Raw genomic sequence first — 26,597 nt, forward strand, 5'->3', positions numbered from 1 at the left:
TGTAAGACACCATCCTCCTCAAAAATAATAATTATGTCGAGCACACGAGGCATAAATGAGCGAACTGCATGTGCATTATGTCGAGCGCATGAGATAATAAGTCGATTGCTTTATATAAACCTAATTTCTGCTTTAGTGAAAATATTTTCACGAGTATCCTGAATATACTACCACACAGTTCTATCTCGTGGTATATTCCTACCTACCAAATCGTGTTCCAATCGTGGACACTGAAGGCAGAACGCTTGACGAAAGAATAATCACTGCTACATATACCAAAGTCTGACAGAGGCCTTTGGATTGAAAAGACCGCGGTTATAATTATTTGTAGGTGAATTATAAATCATAAGATTGTATGTAATTTATACAAAAGGATCAGAAGCAAGTTCGTACAACTTACGATTTCTTTTCCTTATAACCTAATACAAGTAACTCACAATCGTCATTAAAAAATGTATGTTATATACGAAAGTCTATTAGCATCATGTAAAAATATGATTTCACATTCCATTATATTGTAATTACGAGAAAAGATTTCGTTATTACGAGATAAGAGAAAATATCTTTTCTTGTAATTACGATATCCTTTCTCGTAATTACGAGATATTTTCTCGTAATTTCGAGATAATTATCCCCTTAATATTACGAGATGTTTTATCGGGATAATTATATCGTAATTACGAGATAGTGGAAAGCGAATTTTCTTTATATGATACTAATAGGCTTTCGTAGTTAGATGAAGGCTTTTTAAGATTATATCATTCTTTGGTGCATTGGTTTCACCCTCATCCCCAAGGGACAACGTAATTAACACTTTTGAATATTTATTTATTTTTTACTCTTACCTTAAAGATGTTTTATACCAAATACTGGTATACATGTAAATTGGTCCGGTAGTATATGAGAAGTTGAAAGTTCCAATGTTACTGGTAAAGCACATGTACAACGATGGAGAAATACCCCCCCCCCCAAAAAAAAAGGGGGGGGGGGAGTCGTAACGGACACAGTGACGGCCAGGCGCAGGCCCCTCAGAATTATGAACCAAAAACACTAAAATGTGTACATCTTATCTTATCTCTGTAGTTTGAGGGGACGTCGCTCTCAAGACAGCCACTGGACACTCAGCTGTTGACTGCCCCCCCCCCCCCCCCCCCCCCGGTTCAAAATATTCTTTCTGGATCCGCCACTGCGACATGGATCAGAAGATCTCTAATTTAAAAGAAGATTTGCTTAATCAGATTGAATTTCAAGTTTAACTGTGGAATTAGATTATCTGTTTTAAAAAAAAAAGTTTCATAATGAATTAATATATGATCGGACTCGATATTCTTGATATACTGATTTCTACAACTGCAAGTTCTGCAACTCGAAGAATTTACTGCAACAGAGATCTCCAGGCCCTAAAACACAGCAAAATATGACAAGTTCAATGGATACAAGGAAACAGCAGGAAGAATATTTGATGGTAAATTTCATGACAAAGTATTTCCGAATTTGCATCGAAGTTATTCAGCTACTCTAAAGACAGTAATTGAGTAAAGGACGCAACAAAGTCAGGGAAATTCTCATCTCTTGCATTTCTTAAAGGAGTAAAACTAGGGTCATTATCTGATAATCTAAATTATTAATTACTGTTTTCAGCACCCAGTTGTATAGTCTGCAAACTTAAATATATGATAGATCATAGTACAATGTGAAAATACTTGATGTCACAAATGAAAAAGGCAGGTGCGATTCAGCGCGGACGACAGTGAAAACATTGGATTGAAATTTGAAGTCAATTTCAATCCACATTGTAATTGCATAGATGTATCATAACCAAAATAATGGGTATGGTTAGAGCGTCGTGGATAGCTTCTCCCGAGCCTGCGATGCATTCAGCCTGAAGATGTACATAACGGTCCAGGGTGTGGAACGGCCTCCAGCAATCATCATCACTGGCCATGACAGGTCCATGATGATGGATATCTTCTCCATGGACATCGAGCTAAACAGATGGATCGGATGTGCAGCAACAACTCTGGGCAAGCTGACAAAGAGGTAATCTTGGCTGAGATTTGGCTTGGCTGAATATTTGGACTGACGCCTTGACAGAATCTCAGAGCAGTCCATCATAATTCATGTCTGGAAATTTACTTTCAGCTTCAGCCGGTTCTAGCAATTAGTGTGCACTTAGGTGACACTGCTGTTTGCTTCAAATAAGTTACTTGACTATTGAACCAAATCTGTATCACTATTAATGCTGCATTACTTACCGTCTAAGTATGTAAATTCCATAAAATAAACTATTACTAAATTTTCTGTTGAAATGATGAGTTCCATGGTGCAATATTTTAACTCCCGAAATTGAAGAGTTCCAATAGTTGTTTTTTTTAAATTAGCGTTATACAAGACGGTATGTGGAGATACAATGTATCAGTAACTAGATAATACAGACTATAGGAACTCTTCAATTTCAGGAGATAGAATATTGTGCCATGGAAGTCATCTTTAATTTCATTTTAGGATTTTCATACCTAAACGGTAAGCAATGGAAAATTAATAGTGATAGAAAGTAAGTTTAACAGTCAAATCACTTATTTGAAGCAAACAGCAGTGTCACTTAAGTGCACATTAATTGCTAGAACCGGCCGAAGCTGAAATTCAATTTCCAGACATGGATTATGAAGGACTCCTCCGAGATTCGGTGAAGGCGTCAGTCTAAATATTCAGCCAAGCTGAATCTCAGCCGAGATGAACAAAGAGGGTGTGGGAAAACAACAAGCTGACAGAACACACCAAGATGGCAGTCTACCGAGCTTATGTGCTCAGCACCCTGTTGTCCCAGTCTCTTCACACTGTTACAGCAATGTCGCCTCAGTTGGCTGGACCATGCCCACTGCATGCCAGACAGGAGGATCCCCATGGACCTGCTGTACGGGGAGCCCAAGGACACCTCCAACTCTGCTTCAAAGATGCCTGCAAGTGTAACGTCAAGTCTCTAGGCATGAATGCAGACAGATGGGAGGAAATTGCCAGTGTCCGTGACAGGTGGAGACAGGAGCTTGGTGGAGGACTCAGAAGTGGGAAAGCCAAGCTCAGACAAGCCGCCGAGGACAGACGCACCTGTCGCAAAAACAACCAGAGGACACCAGGAGACACCACATTCATGTGCAACACCTATAACAGGGCATGCTGCTCCCGCATTGATCTCTACAGTTCCTCCGTCAGCACCAACTGAATTTCCAGGTGCAGACTCCATGGTCTCCCAAGACTGACGGACGCCATCATCATTATCATATCCAAAAAAATGGGTATCAGACACAAACATGTGATATCTTTTGAAATGTATTGATACATGTACTTGTAATAAATTTTAAGACATATATTTGGATATTGTAATCTTTTACCAATTGTAATGGTTTATGTGTTGAAAGGAAGTTGAACCAATATCTACCTTTCTTTACTTGGTTAACCTATGTTTGGTAATAAGTGGTATTATAATGGGACACCTCCATTATGTGATGCACTTTCTTTTAAAATAAAATTTAAATCTCAACATCTCTGGGTGATAAATTCGAATCTTGCTTCATGTTTACCATTTGAAGAAATTCTTGAACTTAAATGCATTCTTGGGGTAAACTTTGCATCTTTTGAAAACCTTGTTATTAGTTAGCTACATTAGTAATACATCAAAATATCAGCATCTCATTCCTGCCTAAGATCGATGCACTACCCTATACTGACAATGTTATTGTTAAAAAGCATTTTGTAGTGCTTTTAATTGACAAGGACCACACTGAAGGCTAAAATTGGATTAGAATTCAATTGTTTTAATCTTATGATTCCAGTGACATAAATTGAAAGTAAAAAGGATTCGTTATATTTGTCATGTTACATGGATTGAGATTCACTTCAAAAACTATCCAATTAATGTTTTCACTGTCATTCACCTGAATTGTACCTGCCGTTCTCATTTTTGACCTAGAGTGTTTTGGCTGTAACAGATGACAATCGTGAACGCTGTATATTTCCAATCTTGCCAGTTAATGTTCCGCAGTCTTAAACTCTTAATACATGTATTACAGCGGAAGCAGGTTGTTTTGCTACAATTACATGTTCACCCCAAGTTGTTTTTTGCCAAGTTGTGTGTAATACTGTATGGTACCATCTTGCACTGACAGCGAGTGGTTTCTTGCCAACTGTGTATACATGCATTGCTATACATAATTCAGGTATAACGACATCTGGTATTTGTTTGCATGGCTTCATAGTGAAACTATCAATTTCAAACATTTGTAATAGCTTGTAACAGTAAGGGTGTGGACCAGGATTTGAACGTCAGTTCGCTGACTCTCCTGACAGGTGCTCTACAAACGAGCTCTCTGTACACTGGTATTGTTGTTTTGTTTGTTTGTTTTTGCTGTTTTCCGCCACACTCAACAATTTTTCAGTTATCTGGTGGCGCCCAATTTCTATTGGTGGAAGAGAACCCAGATACAATGTACCTGGGAAAAGACCACCGACCTTCTGAAAGTAAACTTGGAAACTTTCTCACTTACCGTTGCGAGCGTTGTACCTGGGTTCTGTTACTTTCTTCCTTTTTTAAATGTCTTCACACTTTTATGACATCAAACCAGGATCTTGATCCTCTGGCAGGCATTTTCACCTGTCAGTTGCAGGAGCTGGTCTATGGCACCAAATGTAACAGGAAGGGAGAAAATGCAACAGATGGGGATTCAAACCTGGGTCTTTCGAAGCTCTAGTCAGATACTAAACCAACTGAGCTATCTGGCCACCAATGATTTAACCTGGATGACCACATGTTGACATAATTTTCTCAAGTTTATAGAAGGTTACAAAAGTTATCACATTTTGACAAGTTGTTGTTAGGTTTTTTTTAATTGAACACCTAAGTATTGAGCTGATTTGTTTTGAACGTCAGTGTCACTTCATATTTTGTGCAAAATGATACTGTACATTCCTTATTATCATGAAATGACTCGTGGATGTCAAATCGCGAGAAAATCAAATCGCGAGTGCTCTGTTGATCAAGTGTTTTTGCATGTATTTTAACAATATAAAAATAAAAGCGAGAAATATTTTTTCATGAGTGATGTTTCTCGTGAAATTACGCAATAATAAATTCCTCGCATATATTTAGGAATTTACAGTACTCTGAAGTCATTCAGTCAATCGTCAGGCCTTTACCGATTTTTATCAATGTGTTTGTGACAATGAAGCATTGCCTTTGTGACTTTGAACAAGTTTGATGTACTTCCATCAACAGTTTCTTGAAAAAGAAGAAAAATCTTTGAAATGATATCGATATAACTAACCATTAGAGATGGTCATATAAAAATTGCATTATTTCGATTTTCTCTGTATTGCCTTTTCCAGGCATTATTTCTATGTAGTGAATTGTCAAACATTGATTGAAAGCTATGATGAAAAATTGTTGCCAATTAAGACATGGAAAATTGGAAATGGTGAGATTTTTAGATTTGAAATTAATTGAAGCCTAATATGTAAAACTTTGGGCAGCTACCAATCATCACAATATTCTCTGTCAGGAGTATATAATTATTATAGTGATTTAAAGACTACATATCCAATTTTACATGCATCTATTAAAAGTATGATAAGTTTGATCTTATTAACAATTTATGAAACCAGTCAGTATCACTAACTCAGTTTTCTGAAGAGTTATTCAGTCAGCAAGTATAAATTATTTTTGATTGAAAGTTTTTCAGGATGAATTATCAACTGTAAATGTTTTTAAAGTATGATTAAATGAATATTATGTATTTTAATTAAAGACTCCTAATTTTAATTAATAGAACACCAAGCTGACATACCTGTCATTGACTGTAAAACAGATCAACCCACATTATGTGTTGTAGAAATATCCCAAAATATTTTGTTTCATCAATATTTAAGAAAGTTCCTCTGTACAACGAGTTACATGCTTCTTAAATGTTATTTTCAAAGCGTAAACTTTTAATTACCTTATGTTTATATAGCTGAAACAACTCGGTGCGAAATAACAGGCATGAAACCACTCGGGATGAACATGTATTACGGCGCAAATATGTAATTGGGATGATACAAGCCACATTTATTTCAGCAAATCAGTTAATGATATTGTTATGCCTGCACTTTCTAAAGGGTGTTTGGGTGTATTGCTGTTATGCCAGTCCATGTCACCCCATCTTCTTCCTCAAACTCCTCTTACATTATATGCAGTAACCAATTCATCGTTTGAAATGAGCATGATGAGTTAGTGCTGCAGCTAGATCTTGCTTTGGAATTTTCATCTTGGGGGGGGGGGGGGGGGGGGGGGGGTTAAAAAAAAACCCGTGTTTTCTACAAAAACCTGGTTTTCAGAACTCACACATTTTATCCAGTAGCCAAATCATGTTAGAATATGACTTATGTGTTATAAGGTTTCAGAATTTCATTTTCAGCCTGGTGGCCACTTGGGGAGTGAAAAATAATATGCAAAAACTATACAAATCAAATTCATTCGAAAATATTTCATCTAAGTCGTGAGAGAATTAAGGAGGTATGCTACACCAGAGAAATTTGATGTAGATGAAAAGTGGAGGATATGTACAACAATATTTTGAAGTTGAAAAATTTCAAATTTACTTTATTTTGTCAAAAAATACAGTTTTAGTAGAAGGTAATCTGAAAAAAATTCAAAACCCCTGCTGGACTCGAGCCTGCGACCTACAGTTCAGCATTCAGTATTCTAACCTACTGAGCTACTCGGCTAGGTATTTAAATAGAAAAGGAAAAGTCAAATATTGCTGATATCGATTTTTTCATCCATGTTTTTAAAGGAAGTCAGCCATTATGACGATGTAGAGTACTACCTTAATGGAGAAATTGGAGAAAATTAAAAAAAAAATCACTTCCCTGTGATTTTCAGATTCATTCGGGTTTAAGAGCCACATCACTATGGCATCACAATGTACCCAACAGCTATGCTGTCATAGTCTAGTACTATTAAACGTAGAATAGTTTAGTAGGATATGATGTCGTATCTAGTCAAGTAAAGACGGCCACTGTTATGACATGGACTTTCTAACATAAAAAAATTCAAATGAGTGATCAGTGTTCAGTCTATCATTAACTGAAATGTGCAATTATATTTGTTTTAATGGATCAGAATCAGGTGATATAATTGTGATATATTATGTTTACAGTTTCTGTTTCAAAAAATTAAGAAAGGTGAAATCACACTGGAAGAGAAGGAGACAATGAAAGATTTCAGAAAAGAGTTCATGAAAGGAGTTTTATTTAGATGTAAGTATCTAATTTGATGAAAAACATCAAACCCATCCTTTTTTGTCCAAGAGAACTATAAAAGATTGTAAAGGAATATATAGAAAATGGTTCAGTGTCGTAATATTATATATATATGTCAGTAATTATTATTTAATTCATTCAAAAGCTTCCACATGAGGAGGAAAAAATTTTTTGCTGGGACATTCAACTTGTCATTTAGATACATTGGCAAAATTTTATCTATTAACAATACTCACTTTTGTTGATTCAATATATCCCAGTGAATTCAAATTAAAAGACACCACACAGTCTTCCAAATCTGCTTCATAATTGGATATGTTATTGAACACAGTCTACTTAAAATTAGGTCATTTGATCCGCTCTTGTGTATCACTTCACAAGCGATATACGTGGGAGGATCAAAGGATCTAAATTTAGACTGTTATTGAACATAGATGTTAACAGCAAACTAACAACTCTACTATATGACAAACGGAAAACTTCAGCTTCTCCATCTTCTTCAACGTCAACTTCCCATATTTATGTAGCTGTGCAATATTCCATCATCACCTGCATACAGTGTTTGTGTCTCTCAACAGATTTGATACGTGAGAACTTGTTCTGCTTATGATCAATTTTTAAATGGAGGCAGGCTATTCTATGGTCATTATAATGATCTAATTTAAAAATACAACCAGTCATTAGGTTGAATGTTGATTGACAGGTGTCGCACTATTTGTTAGGCTGTTCTTTACATACTGATTTGGACTATGGATTACTTTGTTTACCTGATCAAGATACAGGGCTTGTGTTGGATGTGACCGATCAATGGGGATGCTCACTCCTCCTAGGCACCTCTGGTGTGTCCCGGGGTCTGTGTTTGCACCACTCTCAATTTTATATTCTTTAAAGGATTTATGAGATTGATCACTGTTATCTTCACTTTTTCATTATCAAGATTTTGGTAGGCTTGATAAAAATCCGTTAGTTCTTACAAAACCTGCAAAGTTGCAGAACTCATTCAATTTGATTTCATTGCAGTGGAAATCACTTATGAACCATTTGGTTTTGGTATCTATACTGTTGTGGTACATGTAGTTCCATTGCAACAGTCAACTCAATTCAATGCTTGATCTCCATGCATTTCTGTCATGTAGGCTGATGCCAAACAGATTGCAGGCATTAAGATCTTGAAACACACATTCCAACCATGTTTTTCTGGGGCCCTTCCCTGACCTTTGCGACATTTGTTTTCTATGTACCTGATGTTGTTGATACATGATGACACGTTATATATGGCCATATTATTGAAGACGCCAGGTCTTCAGCAGAGACAATGCCCTCAATTCCTATCTTGGCCAAAAATAAGTCATAAGGGGCTTTGATCTAGCTTTGTATATCCATCTGATCAACATGCTGTCATTGCAGAAGAGCATTTGAAAGTTGGGCATGTTTGGAGTCCAGGATTTGTTGCCATGGAGCATGGAAGATCAGAAGTATGGAGAGAACACTGTTCCATGGGTGTTCAATGACACATGTTTGATGTAGGGATGGGTAGTAACTTCTTGAACTTGAACCTTGGGTGACTGGTTTTCCATCAATAGGATGAACCTCACCAAGACACCAAGGGCAGATTTAGTTGGGGACACTTACCAGTGAGGCAACTGAACTTTTCATTATGCCACACCTCTACCTTAGGGTTTGACCAACTTTTGAAAAACTTGAACCTTAGCCATTATCAACTTTGCTGCCATTTAGGGACATCAGTTTTTCACAAACACATATTGTTCATTCAAAAATTGTCATCAATAAAGTGGACAGGATAGTGATATAAGTCATGAGCTGCCAGGGAAGTCTGTTCATTAGTTGTTACTGTAATAATTCTTAACTTTAGTGTGGACTTCTGGTATCACTTTCTGTGCTGTGTGTGTTCTATTTGGTCTCTCATACTTTTGTACCAAATTGTTAATCAAATGTACAAATCCATTTTGTATTATTGAAAATGGGCTCAAATCATAGCCAGCATGACATTTTGCTGGCATTGTTACTAGTTAAGGATCATTAAAATAAGATTTTACTTGGTAATACACTCATCCAGGGAGTCTGTGATGATTACAAGATCAACTGCATAGAGGAATTCCCATGGTGCATCAGTGTGAAACTGTCTCCAGGATGAGGCTAAAGGGAAGTGGGCTGAGGACTGAGTCTTGATGTACTCCAACTTCTACCCCAAATTTGTCGCTGACCATTCACCCTGGCACAACTCCAGGCATTGCAGTACATGACCTGTATGACCCGTACTGCTCACTCTTTGACTCCCAGAAATTTTGTGGACCACCAAAGAACTTTTCTGGGGAAATACGGAATGCCAGATAAACATGTATTTACTATTGGCACTTACCAGTATTGTCATACCAGTTTTTACCTTTACTGTATGATTGAATAATTCTGGGCTTTTTGATTGGCTGAAAACCAATAAATTAGAAAAAATGGAAAGTTAGGTTTACCTCCATTTGCCTTTGAGGTGAATATAACATTTGATTTTTCCAACATCAGACCAACAACAAATTGGTAATTACCAAATTGATATAATTGGTTAATTACCCGAATTGATATAATTGGTTAATTACCCGAATTGATATGATTGGTTAATTACCCAAATTGATATGATTATTTTTTGGTCATCCATTGAAAAATCGTGTTTCTTATCGCTTTCGACTACATGTAGGTTTTACTCTAAGCTGTAAACAAAGATGGCTGATTAATCAATTTTTAAACTCAAGTATTAAGAATTGTTAAATCATATAATAATAAATCAATTATTGACATTTTCTTGGTCAATACATTGATTTAGCTATTGACTGAGAAAATGTCAATAATGATATAGAGAGTTCAATTTAACATTAAATCCACCTCTTTATGGATCATTTTGAAAATGTGTCCTATTGTCGTGTACTGATATTTCTGTATAGAGATACCAATTTTTGTACAAATTGTTAAATTCTCTCATAACTGGTCATCTTGTCAATGTGAAATACCTCAATGTTACCGCAAAACAGCATGACAGGACCATAAACGTTAGTGAAGGTTTAGATCAGTTCCACAATTCACAGTAACTGTTTTCACCCAAATGATTCAATATGCATAATTTGTTCTTTTGTAGCCTTACCTAGTTCCATGGCCATGTATGCAGTTTATCGATATCGTAAGTTAAGATATTTAACATAATTTCATTGTGTATGTAGGGATACAGTACATGTATGCACTGGGTGCAGTCTAAGATGTGTTGATCTAAGTTGTTAGCACTACTGGTCAAAGATCAGAAGAGCTTTCACAGTTATGAGTTATCTGGCTTTGTCTGTTCATTGACTTACTTACTGACAATATCCTACTGAATGAAAAATTATCTAAGAACTGAATCTCTGAGCCATGGATTAGCTTGATGAATCTCTGAGCCATGGATTAGCTTGATGAATCTCTGAGCCATGGATTAGCTTGATGAATCTCTAAGCCATGGATTAGCTTGATGAATCTCTGAACCATGGGTTAGCTTGATGAATCTTTAACCATGGATTAGCTTGATGAATCTCTGAGCCATGGATTAGCTTGATGAATCTCTAAGCCATGGATTAGCTTGATGAATCTCTGAGCCATGGATTAGCTTGATGAATCTCTAAGCCAAGGATTAGCTTGATGAATCTCTTAGTCAAGGATTAGCTTGATGAATCTCTTAGTCATGGATCAGCTTGATGAATCTCTGAGCCATGGATTAGCTTGATGAATCTCTGAGCCATGGATTAGCTTAATGAATCTCTAAGCCATGGATTAGCTTGGTGAATCTCTGAGCCATGGATTAGCTTGGTGAATCTCTGAGCCATGGATTAGCTTGATGAATCTCTAAGCCATGGATTAGCTTGGTGAATCTCTGAGCCATGGATTAGCTTGGTGAATCTCTGAGCCATGGATTAGCTAGATGAATCTCTAAGCCATGGATTAGCTTGGTGAATCTCTGAACCATGGATTAGTTTGGTGAATCTCTGAGCCATGGATTAGCTTGGTGAATCTCTGAGCCATGGATTAGCTTGGTGAATCTCTGAGCCATGGATTAGATCGATGAATCTCTAAGCCATGGATTAGCTTGGTGAATCTCTGAGCCATGGATTAGCTTGGTGAATCTCTGAGCCATGGATTAGCTTGATGAATCTCTAAGCCATGGATTAGCTTGGTGAATCTCTGAACCATGGATTAGTTTGGTGAATCTCTGAGCCATGGATTAGCTTGGTGAATCTCTGAGCCATGGATTAGCTTGGTGAATCTCTGAGCCATGGATTAGATCGATGAATCTCTGAGCCATGGATTAGCTTGATTAGTCAGTAAGATAAAAAAATTTAGAGGATGATATTTTATATCATATTAATGTGAGCAATATTTGAATTGTTATTATACAATGTATATCAATTCATTTGCTGATTTTTAAAATGCCTCTCTCTCTCTCTTTTTCTCTCTCTCTCTCTCTCTCTCTCTCTCTCTCTCTCTCTCTCTCTCTCTCTCTGATATCTTCAATTTAACTGTAGATTCCAAAGTATGTGCAAGGAATTTTTTATTGCTAATTTATCACGAAAATTTACCCCTGAAATAGAATCTCTCAATTCTATTTTTATATTGCTGAAATATATGTTAAAACTATGTAAAATAAGGAATCTACAATATTGTGCAATAATTCAATTGCTACTTTCTCTAGTTGAATTAATGGCATTTATAATTAAATTAATGATATCATTGATTCTAATATTGCATGTAGTTCATTTAGAAAGAACAATAACTTCATTATTGATACATGTATCAGCAAATAGTCATACCCTTGAGTTGAACAATGCTGTTAATGATATTATCAATGCAAAGACTTTTCCTTTCATGATGATTGTGTACATTCAATACATGTGTAGTTTATCCATTATTCAGTGGTTAAATTACCACAATGATTGTCTTTTTTATAATTCTAAAATCTTGTTCTCTTCAGGGAGTAAAGGAGGAGTAGTTGGGGTCGGAAAATCTATGCGTGAGTATTTTTTCTTCTAAACTATGTAAAACTTGGGCACCCTATTGTTACCCATCCTTAGTCCTAAGTTATGGTGGGTTTTTTAAAAATCAATACACATATATTGTGGACAGATATTAGAGATGTACCGATTGTCGCCGACTTTCGATTGTCGGTCCCTATAACTGAAACAATGTGAATAATCGATTGTCATTTTAAAAATCAAAAATCGCCGACATTGGTATTTTTTTTTAATAATACGAATATTCCTGCCGCAACTTATTATCTAAAATCAGAATTGGCTGACGAAGCTGAATCATCCGATAAGATTGAATGATTGAATATTGTTTAACGTTTCTCTTGAGAATCTTTCACTCACATGGAGGCATCACCATTGCCGGTAAAGGCCTGCAAAATTTAGGGCTATGCTCGGTGCTTACAGTCTTTGAACAGGGAGGGATCTTTATCGTGCCACACCTGTTGTGACACGGAGCCTTGGATTTTGCCTCTTACAACAAGGATGTGGTAATGAGGCTCTATTCTGACCCGGATCCCATAAGAACAACAAAAGTCGAGAGATTTATCTCTATACCAGGAAAATAAAATCAAAAGTATGGGATTATTAACTTCAAATTTCTAATTATGATTTTGGACGTCTCCATATGAGTGGAAAAATTCTCGGGAGAGATGTTAAACAAGATACAATCAATCTAATGATTTTATTCTAAATATAACTTATATCTAGGGTAAAACATAAAGTAAATCTAATATATTTATGCCATAGATTTGAAATCATTAAAATTCTATTATTTTTTGATTAATCAATCGAAAAGGTACATCCAATTAATCCGATCATCGATTAATTTATTTTTCCCGATTGCCCATCACTAACAGATATTCATTTACATTACTGCCCCTGGGGGTCAATTATGGAGGCACAATAGTGTTTCAAAGTCTTACATAAAAAAATGTATTCAATAGAGGAAAAAAATGTATCAAAATCTGCAAAGCTACAAAGTATTGAATGAATGAGTGAGTATCTTTGTGGATTAAATTGATTCAGATGAGCATTGTGGCCCATGGGTCTCTTAGGACCCCTTCTTGTAGTGGGTGCTTTGTAATAATCACTCTGTCCATCAGCACTTTTCTATGGCATTTGATAACTTAAGTTTTTATGGGAATGTTTTCATAGATTCTAAACATAACACTTGGATTAGGCAGAGGAAGAACATTTTTGATTTTCAGATTTATCAGCTTTGTCATTACAGAGTTATTGGACTTTGAATTTCTTAATGTTAACAAGATAATAGCACTTTCTGTGCAATAACTAATTATAGAGTTTGAATTCCTATAGTGATCACTCTTTCTGTTCGCCAGAACTTTCAGCTTGCATTAACTTAGATTCCATGGGAAGATTTTCATAAATTTTATATATAATACTTGGATTAAGCAGAGGAAGACCCTTTTGATTTTCAGATTTATCGCGAGACCCTTTCTTTCTTGAGATTTTCTAGTTTGCTTTCTTTTTTGTGGTACAGCGCATTGGCTTTGATATACAGTACATGTAATGTTGAGGTAAATGTTGCCTTTAAATTGGTTTGAAATTGAAACTGATATCATGAAATAAATTTCTTGTAGTGTGTGCTTTTGGTGGACTCTTTCTGGGATTTTCTTTAACACCTACACGGAAACTTTGGGCTGAGGAGTTACAGAAACACAACATCACATCACAGCATGTACTGGGCAAAATACACATGCTTCAGAAGAATGAAATGTTAGTGAGTTTATGTACCAGGCAATATTCTAGGATTTTTGTGTATTTGTACTATTTTAGAGAAAGTTTCAACTGAAAATTGATTTCCTCACAATACAATTGATCTTTCCCACAATATAGCTGAATTTTCTATGGTTGTATTCTATGGTTGTATACTGTATTTTGTTTAATTTACAATTAGACAAAGGAATGATTTCTCTTTTCTTCATCATGATGAATCTTATGTATAGTCTTATTATCTAGTTTTGGTATCTTTAATGGGTAGGGGGATGTTTTCCTTTTGTGATGTCAAACCAGATTTATGCAAAATTTTATTTTGACCATGTTGAATTTGCCACCTTGCAAACCTTCAAATGCCTTTTCTGGTTCCTGGGTGGGGCCAAAATTTTTATAGCGATTATTGTCTTTATTATTTGAAAGACTTCTTTATGTTTGCTTTTACAGTATAAAAACTAACTGCATGTTTAGGAAAAGCAGGAAAGGGTATACCAAAAGTATGAATTTTGCAACCTTAGAGTTTTGACTCAAGGACAGGTCCAAATTAGTCATATCATGTTAATGTTGTGAATATTATGTAAAGCCTTTCATCAAAGTCTTTTGGGGGCATTTAAGTTTTAAGAACCCATCTTGCTTTATACTGTTGCTAGATATCAGAATTTAGCTTAAATATGCAGAACAGGATTTCATAGCCCTTGGCACTAGCCAAGTGATACTTTTAACTAATTATCAGGTGACTGATAAGGCCTATGGGCCTCTTGTTTAAAGATCTGCCAAGTGTAGTGTGAAAATATATTAGGATTTGTTAATATTGAAATTCTGAGGTGGCAGATAGAGATATAAGGCCCGGGTCATTACAAATATATAAATGGACTTTATTTCCAATTCACCATGATGGTGCAAGAGGCAAGACCTTGACAGAGTTGCTTCTAAACGGTAGGGGTCTAATTATCATATTTTATCGAACTTTTCCGAAATTTTCAAGCGATGCAGCTGGTAAAAAAGAAAACCAAGATGGTGGCATGATATACCTTGTGAATATTATGTTTACAGGAAGACAATTTTTTTATTATAGATATTCAAAACGTCGAGTGCCTGTGATATTTACCTACAATTTGGTCACTAAATTAATGGTGGCCCCTTATGTTACCTTTAATCTACTTCTGGTACAGTGCTATCCTGATCTTGACAGATTTATTTCCAGTTTCTTTTTATGAAACAGGCCATCTGATGTAATGGATCAGGATATGGAAAGTATGATGGCAGAAAGGCCCGAAATGCAGTCTCGGATAACTCCAAAATTTGTTGAACAGATGGAAAGACAGACAGATAAACCGAGTGACACTCAAACAAACAGTGGCACTTCATTCTTATTTGGTAGATCAAACCAAGGTACAGGGACAGATTAGAAATAATGTTACCTACTATTATCTATTGAATAATGAGGTATAATACATATCTCTCTTTGGAGCATGTTAGCTTGTAAATGTGTGTTATAGTGCCTTTGAATTATTTCATTCAAATTTTCTAGAAACTGTGCAGCCGGACAATGAACATGAAGGATTAATGCAGAAGAGGTTAAAGAGAAATAGGAGGAAAATGACTGAAGGTACATGTATAGTACACTAGTATGACTGAAGGTACATGTATAGTACACTAGTATGACTGAAGGTACACGTATAGTACACTTTTATAGTAAAACAATTGTCAGAATGTATGATACTAGTCTCAGCAGTGAAATAAATGGACTTTATGTGTAATATTTAACGAAAAGGTCAGAAAAATGATTCCTTTTCTCAGCTATTCTTTACAACTGGTGACCCCTTGATTGGATCACACAGACATGTCTGTCAGTTGAAAAGTACAACTGAAGAAAGGGATAATTTTCAGCTTACTGTTTCTTCCTCTTCTTTTTCTTGGGCACCTTTTTTATGTCTCGTGTTGTCTGAAACTACACAAGGGATTAAGATGGAATCTCTTTAGGATGATAGTACAGTGGAGCCTCGTTAATCCGGACACTTTGGTTCCCAGTAAAATCATCCGGATAAATGAAGCGTCTGGATAACTGAATCGCATATTTTCTATCTTTACATAAGTAACCAATATGCTTACTTTATTGATATGTAGTGATTACATTCTATCATTGGATTTAACCATTTGCATTAATATAAAATAAATTATGAAAATGTTAATATTTACCTGCATTTCAAAGCACTAAAATTGAAATATACGTATGCAGTGCATTATGCCTATGCTTACATTGTACATGCCTATGTATATTAGCACTACAAATAAACATACAAAACTTGTACCATATGCACTAAAACAAATAATGAAGCACTATATGTAACTATGAATAAATAAATCATTAGTAACTAACATAATCATTTACACTTCAAACATTTCATCACACTTTTAATTCTTAAAGAGACCAGTGTTTTCCATCTGTCACGATTCATGGGTTCGGCGGTCTGTTAAAACAATCTTCATCGTCCAAAGTTGATTTAAGAATTTCATGTTTATCATGTCAGTTGACGTCATTCTTTAACCTAAATTCCATCTGCCCGAGTTTATATTTCTTATTCTATAATTATCCAAGCCAATATCGGGAGAACAAAATCATTTAAGCCCGCAATATGAAGATCTACTACTGCTGTGATCTAGCCACGCGCACCTATTAATTTCATGAAGCGATAATAAGGGAACAAAACTTGAGTGAAACCAACATTACAGGTATATACAAAATTTAATTGTCAATTTCCTTAAAATGGTAATTTTCTCACTTCTACCCAGTATTTAAAAATTCGAAAGCAATAAAGCTCTACAACATCGTAACAAGAATCAATCGTACACAGGTACATTCTACATGCGTGACATTCTAAATGTTAAAAACTTACTACATATACATGTGCATGAACATACATGTATATTTCACACCAATCAACAGTATAAAATCCAGAATCTGGAAGTATAATTTACACTTTTTAGATTTGAATAAGCTGATATCAATTTATGAATCAGTACAACTGATATGTGTAGCAGTTCAATAAAAATATCATTACGGCATGATGTTTAATTTATTAATACTATTAGGCCATTGATCAAGACTATTAGATACATGTAATATGCTACAGATGTATTTACAAAATTCAACACTACACGCAACACAGATCTTCTGTGCAAAGATTGGCAATACAATGTCTCGATCAGCATGTACTATCTAACTGACATATCATCACACACCACCTAATCAAAGGAAGATGTTGACGGGGTACAGGTAATCGCTTCAATTAGACAGTTTGGCTTGTTTTTGTTTTTGTTTTTTTATAATTTACGCCTTGCTAAAATTGTCCGACAAAGACCTTCCCTAAAAAAAATTACTGTCTGGATTAATGGTACAATTCGCAATGCATTTGAATGTTTCGTAGTAAAAAATGACCGTCCAGATCCAGAACGCGAATTTCCAGATTAATGATGCAAAATAACATATAAAAATTCTGTTCCCTAGAAAAATCGTCCGGAAGGTGAAGCGTCTGGATTAATGGCGTCCGGATTACCGAGGCTCCACTGTATATCATCTATAGATGTGCAGCACAAATGTCATTTTGTCTGAACATGCATACATGTGTATTGGATTTTTGGTCCACTGACTTTGGAATCAGTCTAATTATATATAGATTTGTTTCTTGATGAAATTTGAAAGTTGTTATACAGGTACATACTGAAACGCTTCACTTAGTGCCATTGTTAAAATCACTGCTATCACACATGCACATGTGCTTCATTTTCATTGGATAATAGTTAAAACTGCTATAAATTTCTTTGTTTTTCAACAAATTGCTTTGAAAATTATACTGTCAGTATATATTCACTGAAACGCTTGATAGATTGGATGGATTGATTGAATATTGTTTAACGTCCCTCTCGAGAATATTTCACTCCTGAAAGTAACTGACCAAGAAGTGCCTGAATGTTGGATTGATTTTGATTGGATAATGCTTGAACTTTTATAGCTCTCCAATAAATGAAGAAAATGAGGCAAAATTTTTATTGAAAGTAATGCAAGTGTCTCATGAACAATTCAGTATAACTAACTAAAACAAATGGCACCTCTTTTTTAAATCGGGGACACTTGGAGAACAACTGTAATGGTCCCCATTAAAATTACATTGCAAATACCATATGCGTACACATGAAATAAAAGAGTGCTTTTCAGGCCCCAGCAATGACAAGTTAGCTGCTGAACTTTAGCTCCTGGGGTGGGGGGTGGGGATAGGGCATACCAGAGAGCTACAGATACACTACTTATGAAAATCTTCAATTCTTGGCACAATTATTTCTGTGCATGGATTGGATCTTGTGTCTCTAATTTCTTTGCTAAATTACATTTGTCCAGTTAACGATTAATTTATGAGTATAATCTTTGTGCAAACCAAAATTAGTAATTCATATCATGTGAAAGAAATTATCTAAACATATGTAATAAAATGAAAATTTCTGTAGTTATTTGAACTCAATAGATATATATTGACAAGTCATTGCAATGTGCAATAGACACATTACAAGGAATAATCTTGATTTTACCTGAGACCTAAAAGCAAAGATATTGGTGCAATCTTTGCACCAATTAAGGTTGACATGATTTTGTGTCATGCACAACTGATGGGCGATTGTATCATATGCTGTGGTGGTGCACTTTATCAAAGAATTGATTCTCAGATATTTCAGGAATTACGTGGTATTTTTTTGCATAATTTGGTGACATTGTAAATGAATTATATGCAGGCCAAATGCTACAAAATGCAGTATAAAATGTCTTTATTTGAATTCTTTAATGGCTGAAAGTGAGTATCCTGTAAAAGGAGTGACAAGCCTTTTTTTTCCATCATAATTAAATACATGCATATCAAGGATGCCCAGACATATCATACAATAAAAACGTAATATATATAGTTTTGAAAAATCAGTAAAATTCAACTAGTGATTGAAATACCCACATTTCTTTTTTCTTCCCACAGACTTAAATTCATCAGAGGGAGTGTCTGATTCAGGTAATTTAAACAATTTATTTAATGATCTAATGATGTACAAATGTATATAGTCAGTTGACAGCAGAGCCTTTTTCATAATGAATAGTACAGGCCTGGATGCCATGATCCTTAAATTGTAACTCAATTAAAAGGTTAGGAATTACATTGTACATGAATTTGAAATAACATTATTAATACACTAATTCTCACTGATTTTTAGCTCACCTGAGCTGAAGGCTCAAGTGAGCTTTTCTGATCAAAATTTGTCCGTTGTCTGTCAGCAGTGTCATAGGCTTAAATTCTTCACATTTTCATCTTCTTTTCCAGAACCACTTGGCCAATTTCAACCAAACTTGGCACAAAACATCCTTGGGTGAAGGGGATTCAAGTTTGTTCAAATGAAGGGTCATGCTACATTCAGAGGGCAGATAATAACAAAAATGTAGAAATAGGGTGGGGTCATTTGAAAATCTTCTTGAAAAAACCACTGGACCAGAAAAGCTGAAATTTACATGAAAGCTTCCTGACATAGTGGAGATTCAAGTTTATAAAAATCATGACCCCAGGGGTATGTTAGTGCCACAATAGGGGTTCAAATTTATAAATGCGAATATATAAAGGAAATCTTTAAAAATCTTCTTCTCAAGAACCAATTGTCCAGAAGAGTGGAGATTTACCTGAAAGCTTCCTGATATAAAGTAGATTCAAATTTGCTCAGAGCATGGCCCCCGAGGGTAGGGTGGGGCCACATAAGGGGTCAAAGTTTTACATGCTGATTTTTATTAAAATTCTTCTTCTCCAAAACCACTGGGCCAATTTCAATCAAACTTGGAATAAATCATCCATAGGTGAAGGGGATTGAAGTTTGTTCAAATGAAGGGCCATGCCCCCTTCAAAGGGAATATAATCACAAAATACAAAAATATAGTGGCATCATTTAAAATTCTTTTCAAGAACCACTGGGCCAGAGGAGCTGAAATGTACATGGAAGAATCCTGACATAGTGGAGATTTGAGTTTGTAAAAATTTTGACCCCCTGGGGTATGTTGGGGCCACGATAGGAGATCAAAGTTATACATGCGAATATATAAAGAAAATCTTTTAAAATCTTCTCAAGAACCATTGGGCCAGAAGAGTGGAGATTTATTTGAAAGCTACCTGATATAAAGTAGATTCAAATTTGCTCAGAGCGTGGCCCAGAGGGTAGGGTGGGGCCACATAAGGGGGTCAAAGTTTTACATGTGAATGTATAGTGAACAAAACTTGGCACAAAGCATCATTAGATATCCATAGGCCATATCCGTCTACTAGGGCGTATGATAATTGATGAATTTGTAGTCAAGTTTAATAATTAAGTTTGATAATTAATGTTACCTTTGAAAAGTTTTTTCTAAACCAAGCTGCTTGTATATGATAGTTTTGCTCAAGCTTGTTTATTGCTAGGAACTGATGCTCAGGTGAGCGATGTGGCCCATGGGCCTCTTGTTTGTTGTTATTTTACTGGGATATAAAAAATGTATACTTTGTGTATGCACTTTATGCTCTCTGTCTTTTATGAAGTCATTAACTTTAGCTGACCACATTCCACTTTATTTTCCATTGCAGGAAAGAGAGTCAACAAATATGGAGATGTCATAGAATAAATTTTCATTATTCTGATAAACTATCATCTTGTGATGAATACCTGACAGTTACATGTACGTGAGCAATGACGAGATGATTATTAAGGGGGGGGGGGGGGGGGTATTTGATATCCTTTATTTGCTTTTATACAGCTATCACCATGACTTGTGATAATAGTAAAAGGTGTTTTTTTTTTTACAATATATTTGTTTTGTCATTCTTGTTGGAAGGAAACTGAATAATATTTGCATGTAGTTTGAGATTATTTCTCTTTCATCAATAGGTCACTGTCACATGCAAGATGCATGTTCACTTTGTGACTGTGAATAAAACTAGGGTCAGTGTGGTAATCTCCCAAATGATGCTAATTAGTGTATATCTAATTATACACATCCATGTTACTAGTAAAGGTATTTTCATTCAATATTATACCTGTTACATGTATACTTTACTTTTGATGCATTTCTTTGATGATATTACAAAGATGTAACAAGCATTGGAATTTATTACATATGCAATGAGCATTCGCCTGCACTTTTAAGAAAAGAAAAACGAGACTGTCTCTGAAAATAAGCATTTAACGCCACACTAAATGACAATATCACTGACATCACACTTTGACTAAATTAGGAAAGAAAATATTTTTTGTTTGGAAAGGAAATAGTATGTTACAATTACCACAGGAGTCTGAAGTTTTATCAATCCGGGGAAAAAATATCCAATCCGGAAAAATATTAGAATACGATGGATTTTTTTTTTTCCAGATTGGATTTTAAAATTTTTTTTTATTTAATTCATAAAACTTCAGACTCCTGTGCAATTACACCATAAAAATGACACACCTCACTTTAATATTAATATAATCGATGTTTATTGTGCTGATTATTTGCAAGGGTGTGCAAATATGACATTTGTCTGCACACTATTGTGTATTATCAGTGCAATGGGCGACAAAGAAAATAACAATCAATACATCAGTCCCATGGGCCACATTGCACACCCGAGTCACCATGGCCTTGCTGGACTCAGATATTGACCTATACTTATATTGATGACCTGTTTAGCTCAAAGACAATGAAGAACTGAACATATCTTAATGTGTACAATGACCAGGATATCATTATTAGCTCACTTGAACCGAAGGCTCAAATAAGCCTTTCTGTTGTCTGTCGGAGTTGTCGTCATTGCAAACTTTTCATATTTTCATCTTTTTCTGCAGAACCACTGGGCCAATTTCAATTAAACTTTGCACAAAGCATCCTTGGGTGAAAGGGATTAAGATTTGTTCAAATGAAGGGCCATGCCCCATTCAAAGGGGAGATAATTACAAAAATAGGTTGGGGTCATTTTAAAATCTTCTTCTCAAAAACCACTGGGCTAGAAGAGCTGAAAGCTTCCTGACATCGTGGAGATTCAAGTTTGTTAAAATCATGACCTGTGGGGCTATGTTGGGGTCACAATAGGGGATCAAAAGTATACATGCAAATATAAAAAGAAAATCTTCTCAAGAACCACTTGGCTATAACAGTGGAAATTTACCTGAAAGCTTCCTGATATAGAGTAGATTCAAGCTTTTTCAGATCATGGCCTCCGGTGGTAGGTTGGGGACATAATAGGGGATGAAAATTATATGTGCAGATATATAGGAAAATCTCTTTCTCCAGAACCACTAAGCTAATTTCAATCAAACTTGGAACAAATCATTTTTTGATGAAGGTGATTCAAGTTTGTTGAAATGAATTGCAAAGCACCATTCAAGGGGGAGATAATCACAAAAATAGGGTGGGGTCATATAAAAAATCTTATCAAGAACCAATGGCCAAAAAAGCTGAGATTTACATGAAAGCTTCCTGACATAGTGGAGACTCCAAGCATCTTCCCCTCATCATGGTGATCAAATGTATCAAGTTCTAAGATCCTGGAGCTTTCGATTCATTTTGCCTACAAGGTCCGGATAGACAGATGATGCCATACAATAATACATCCCGTCTTTAATTGGCGTATAAAAATTAAGGAGCATGTAGGTGATTCAAAATTTTGCATGATCTCCCAGTAAGTTGAAAATGGGTACGTCTTATTGGCTCCACATGCCTGTTTTCAGTTGTACAATGCCGCCCATGGTTTCCATTGACATTTCCCTTGTAAATCTGCAAAATAGGACTCCATAGACCAAATTGCTCATCTACATTGAAATGGCTCTAAAAGCTATGCATGTAGAGGAAAATGTACCTATGGAGTGGTCAAACTGCATATGTTTACCTGACTTCAAACCCACTGACACTGAGCACTATGAACACTATTGAAATACCACCTGGGGTCGTGCCTTCAGACATGGAGAAAACTTCACGGTGCAAGAGGAATGGCAAAGTGGGCCACAAGTGAGCATTGCCAGGCTGACACGTACAAGATATTGATGAACGTACTGCAGTTTATTAGGGCCGCATCACTATGGCGCGCCAAATTAACATGCACTCAAATAATTGAAGATGTCTTTAATCATTTGAAGATATCATTTCCTTGATATGAGCAACAATTCAATTTAAAGGGGTATGGACACAATTTAAACTTAAAATTTTCAAATTTTATTTTTCATATTTTAATGTTTACAATGCTTAACTAATTTAAAATATTTCTAGTGGTTAGCAAAAATTTTAATATCAGATATTGAGTTACAAGAGATACATGTACAACACTCGCAATTCTTTGTAATGTAAACAAGGCTCATACCATGTTTTTATTTACATAGAGATTGCTTAAGTGTTTAAAAGAAAATGAGATGCGACAAACACTAGTGTTCAGAATTAATTTGTGCATTGAAGAATCTGCTTTAAACAAAACGTTTACGAGTATATTTAACCTATGTAAACAGGGCCAAAGTGACTCAGGTGAGCAATGTGGCCCATGGGCCCCTTGTCATGTTTGGTACACTCAACTGTGTAATCCAAAATCCAATTATTGCGCGCATTAATTAAATTGATGATAGCAATAATTATACTGCGATGAGGGCCTCCGTGACTGAGTGGTTAGAGCATTGCGCTCCAAATCACACGGCCTCTCACCTCTGGTTGGCACGGGTTCGAATCCCGCTCGCGCTGGTAAGTGAGAAAGTTTCTCAGTTTACTTGCGGAAGGTCAGTGGTCTCTTTCCAGGTACATTGTTTCTGAGTTCTCTCTTCCACCAGATAACTGAAGAATTGTTGAGTGTGGCGGAAAACAGCAAACAATCAATCAATATACTGCTATAATTGAATTGTTGCTCTCTTCAAATGAATTGATATCAACAAATTCAATTGAATTGATGTGCACTGTATTTCAATTGAAGAGAGCAATAATTCAATTAATGCATGCATCAATGGTCGTTATAACTATCTAGATCGTCAATATGTCCTGTCATTTGGTCAGATGCTGTCTGACGTGTTTCATACCGATTGTTAGGCTGTTCTTGGCACACTGATTTTGACTACGGATAACTCTGTTTACCTGATCAGGATACAGGGCTCACGGCGGGTGTGACCGGTCAACAGGGAATGCTTACTCTTCCTAGACACCTGATCCCACCCCTGGTGTGTCCAGGGTCCGTGTTTGCCCAACTATCTATTTTGTATTGCTCATAGGAGTTATGAGATTGATCACTGTTCGTTATCTTCGCCTTTCATCAATCAAATTCATGTGCTCGAGTATTGAATTGTTAATTGTTCTCTTCAATTAATGATATCATTAATTCAACTTATATACACAATGATTCGATTAGAGAGAGCAAATATCTAATTAGAGATATCTTCACTTTAACATATCGGCATGGTCTCTTTAATATGAGTTGTCATCAAATCATTTATATTGAGCTCCAAATTAAATTTTGCGAGCAATAATTCCACAACATTGATGTGCTCATCGAATTGATGAATACAATAACTGAATCAATGATATCTTCAATTATTTGTTTTAATGTTAATCATATGTTAATTTGGCGCTTCATGTTAAGCATATAATGTACTACATGTGTATATTGATTAAATTTTCTTCACGTGTCTAGGCACTCGAGATAATAATTAGCATTGAATGAATTTGAAATTACGAATGTCCCAGAAAATGTTGTCCAAACAATATAATCCTTTATTTTAAAACAAAGATTTTGTTTCAAATTCCTATCACCATTTAAACAGATATGTTTGTTTTACAAAATGACAGGAAAAAATATATTCACACGATTTGTACAAGAGCATCGCACGCAAGGCACTATATATGGATGAGTTCATTGCTGATTAGAGGGGTTGAAAATTAAGACATAGGCCTACCACCTAACACACCCGAGTCTCTGCATACAGTAAGTAAATGAACTAATTTTAAAGTTCTGCACAAATTTTCTATATAAAATCAAAACAAAACAAAAAACCCATCGGAAGCACGTGAAGCTCATGGGTAGTGTGTATGCTTATTTCTTATATATTTCTACTTTATTGATAAAATTGCCGACTCCTTTGCTTTAATATAGTAAGTATATATTGTTTGAAAAAAAAAGTTAAACTCCCAGAAGTACTTTCTGTACTTTGATGCATTCGCACATTTAAAGGGTGGGCGGTAAATCTAGTACTGCCGACTCCCGACTGTCCCGGATTGCGATGTTTTATAGATTATATTAAAACCGGCAAACAGAATAACTTCATATTTCTTGGGAACAATCTTTATGTCCAAATTGATTCATACAATTAAAAAAACAACAATATTAATAGGTATAAATACTTAAACTGGAGATGCAGCATACTCAAAAGCGGTAAATCTAGTACTGTGTTTTAAATGCCAAAACCGAAAACGGACATTCTTCATTCTATGCATGATTTTACGAAGAGAATGGTGTTTTTTAAACGATATTAAACAAATCTTTGTATCTAACAAGAAGTATTGTTTTCTTTTTCACAGTTATTATACTTATATATACAGGTATTTATGATCAAAGCATGGTACAATCTAAAATAGCGATCACATGTTCAATTAATACTTTTGATATATTATATGTGCAATTATCACCTCATCCGCGTCAGTGGTATCGACAAGAAAGATAAAATTTAATCAGGATTATTCCAGTGACTGTACATCTTAATGAAAGTGGACAAAAAAAACCTCTTCTTCTGTGTAAGAACTGCTGTATTGTCAACAAAGTTCCATTAATTCGAGACTATTGTCATTTTGGCATATTTTGAGTAGAACCTAGCTGTCATTATCCTCTCATCTATTGGTTCCCATTCTATAAGAGATTGCTGTGCTTTTTTGCTCATTATGATAGCAACTCCTCTGGTGTGATGCCCATCTGTTCTACCTGAGTATATTACTTTTTCACCTGTTGATGTTCTAATCATACCACTGTCAGTCCATCTGCTCTCACTGACACAAAGTATATCTAGTTTGTATCTTCTCATCTCTTTAATCACTTGTGCTGTCCTTCCTGTCTCATACATGGTGCGCACATTCCACGCTCCTACGTAGAGATTATTTTTAGGTCCCAGAAGAATATTGTTCTTGTCGTTAGCTCCATTTCTGGTTTCGCTACCGCCATTCATAGAGTTGTCTACACAACCAATACCTGCTGGGATCTGCGTTGGGGTATTTGCTGATTCAGTTTCCGTAGCAAGCCTTTTTTTTTTACGTGACTGGGTTGCTAGCCCAGTGCACAACCCTCCTCCTCTCACATCCTGGACTTGGGACCAGGCAACGGCGGAGTTTAAGTATTTATACCTATTAATATTGTGGGTTTTTTTAATTGTATGAATCAATTTGGACATAAAGATTGTTCCCAAGAAATATGAAGTTATTCTGTTAACCGGTTTTAATATAATCTATAAAACATCGCAATCCGGGACAGTCGGGAG

General features: G+C 35.6%; 1 protein-coding gene across 1 annotated transcript; it reads left to right on the forward strand.

Moving 5' to 3' along the window:
* The first annotated feature begins 1,322 nt into the window (after positions 1 to 1,322).
* LOC125680596 (uncharacterized) lies at positions 1,323 to 20,935 on the forward strand. Its single transcript, XM_048920276.2, has 9 exons — positions 1,323 to 1,465; positions 7,191 to 7,290; positions 10,436 to 10,477; positions 12,293 to 12,331; positions 13,949 to 14,084; positions 15,304 to 15,473; positions 15,613 to 15,690; positions 19,100 to 19,132; positions 20,717 to 20,935. The coding sequence occupies exons 1-9, from the start codon at positions 1,418 to 1,420 to the stop codon at positions 20,752 to 20,754; spliced, it is 684 nt and encodes a 227-aa protein (XP_048776233.1). The 5' UTR covers positions 1,323 to 1,417; the 3' UTR covers positions 20,755 to 20,935.
* Positions 20,936 to 26,597: the final 5,662 nt, after the last annotated feature.

This window comes from Ostrea edulis, chromosome 2 (genome assembly GCF_947568905.1).
Source record: "Ostrea edulis chromosome 2, xbOstEdul1.1, whole genome shotgun sequence".
NCBI classification, from domain to species: domain Eukaryota; kingdom Metazoa; phylum Mollusca; class Bivalvia; order Ostreida; family Ostreidae; genus Ostrea; species Ostrea edulis.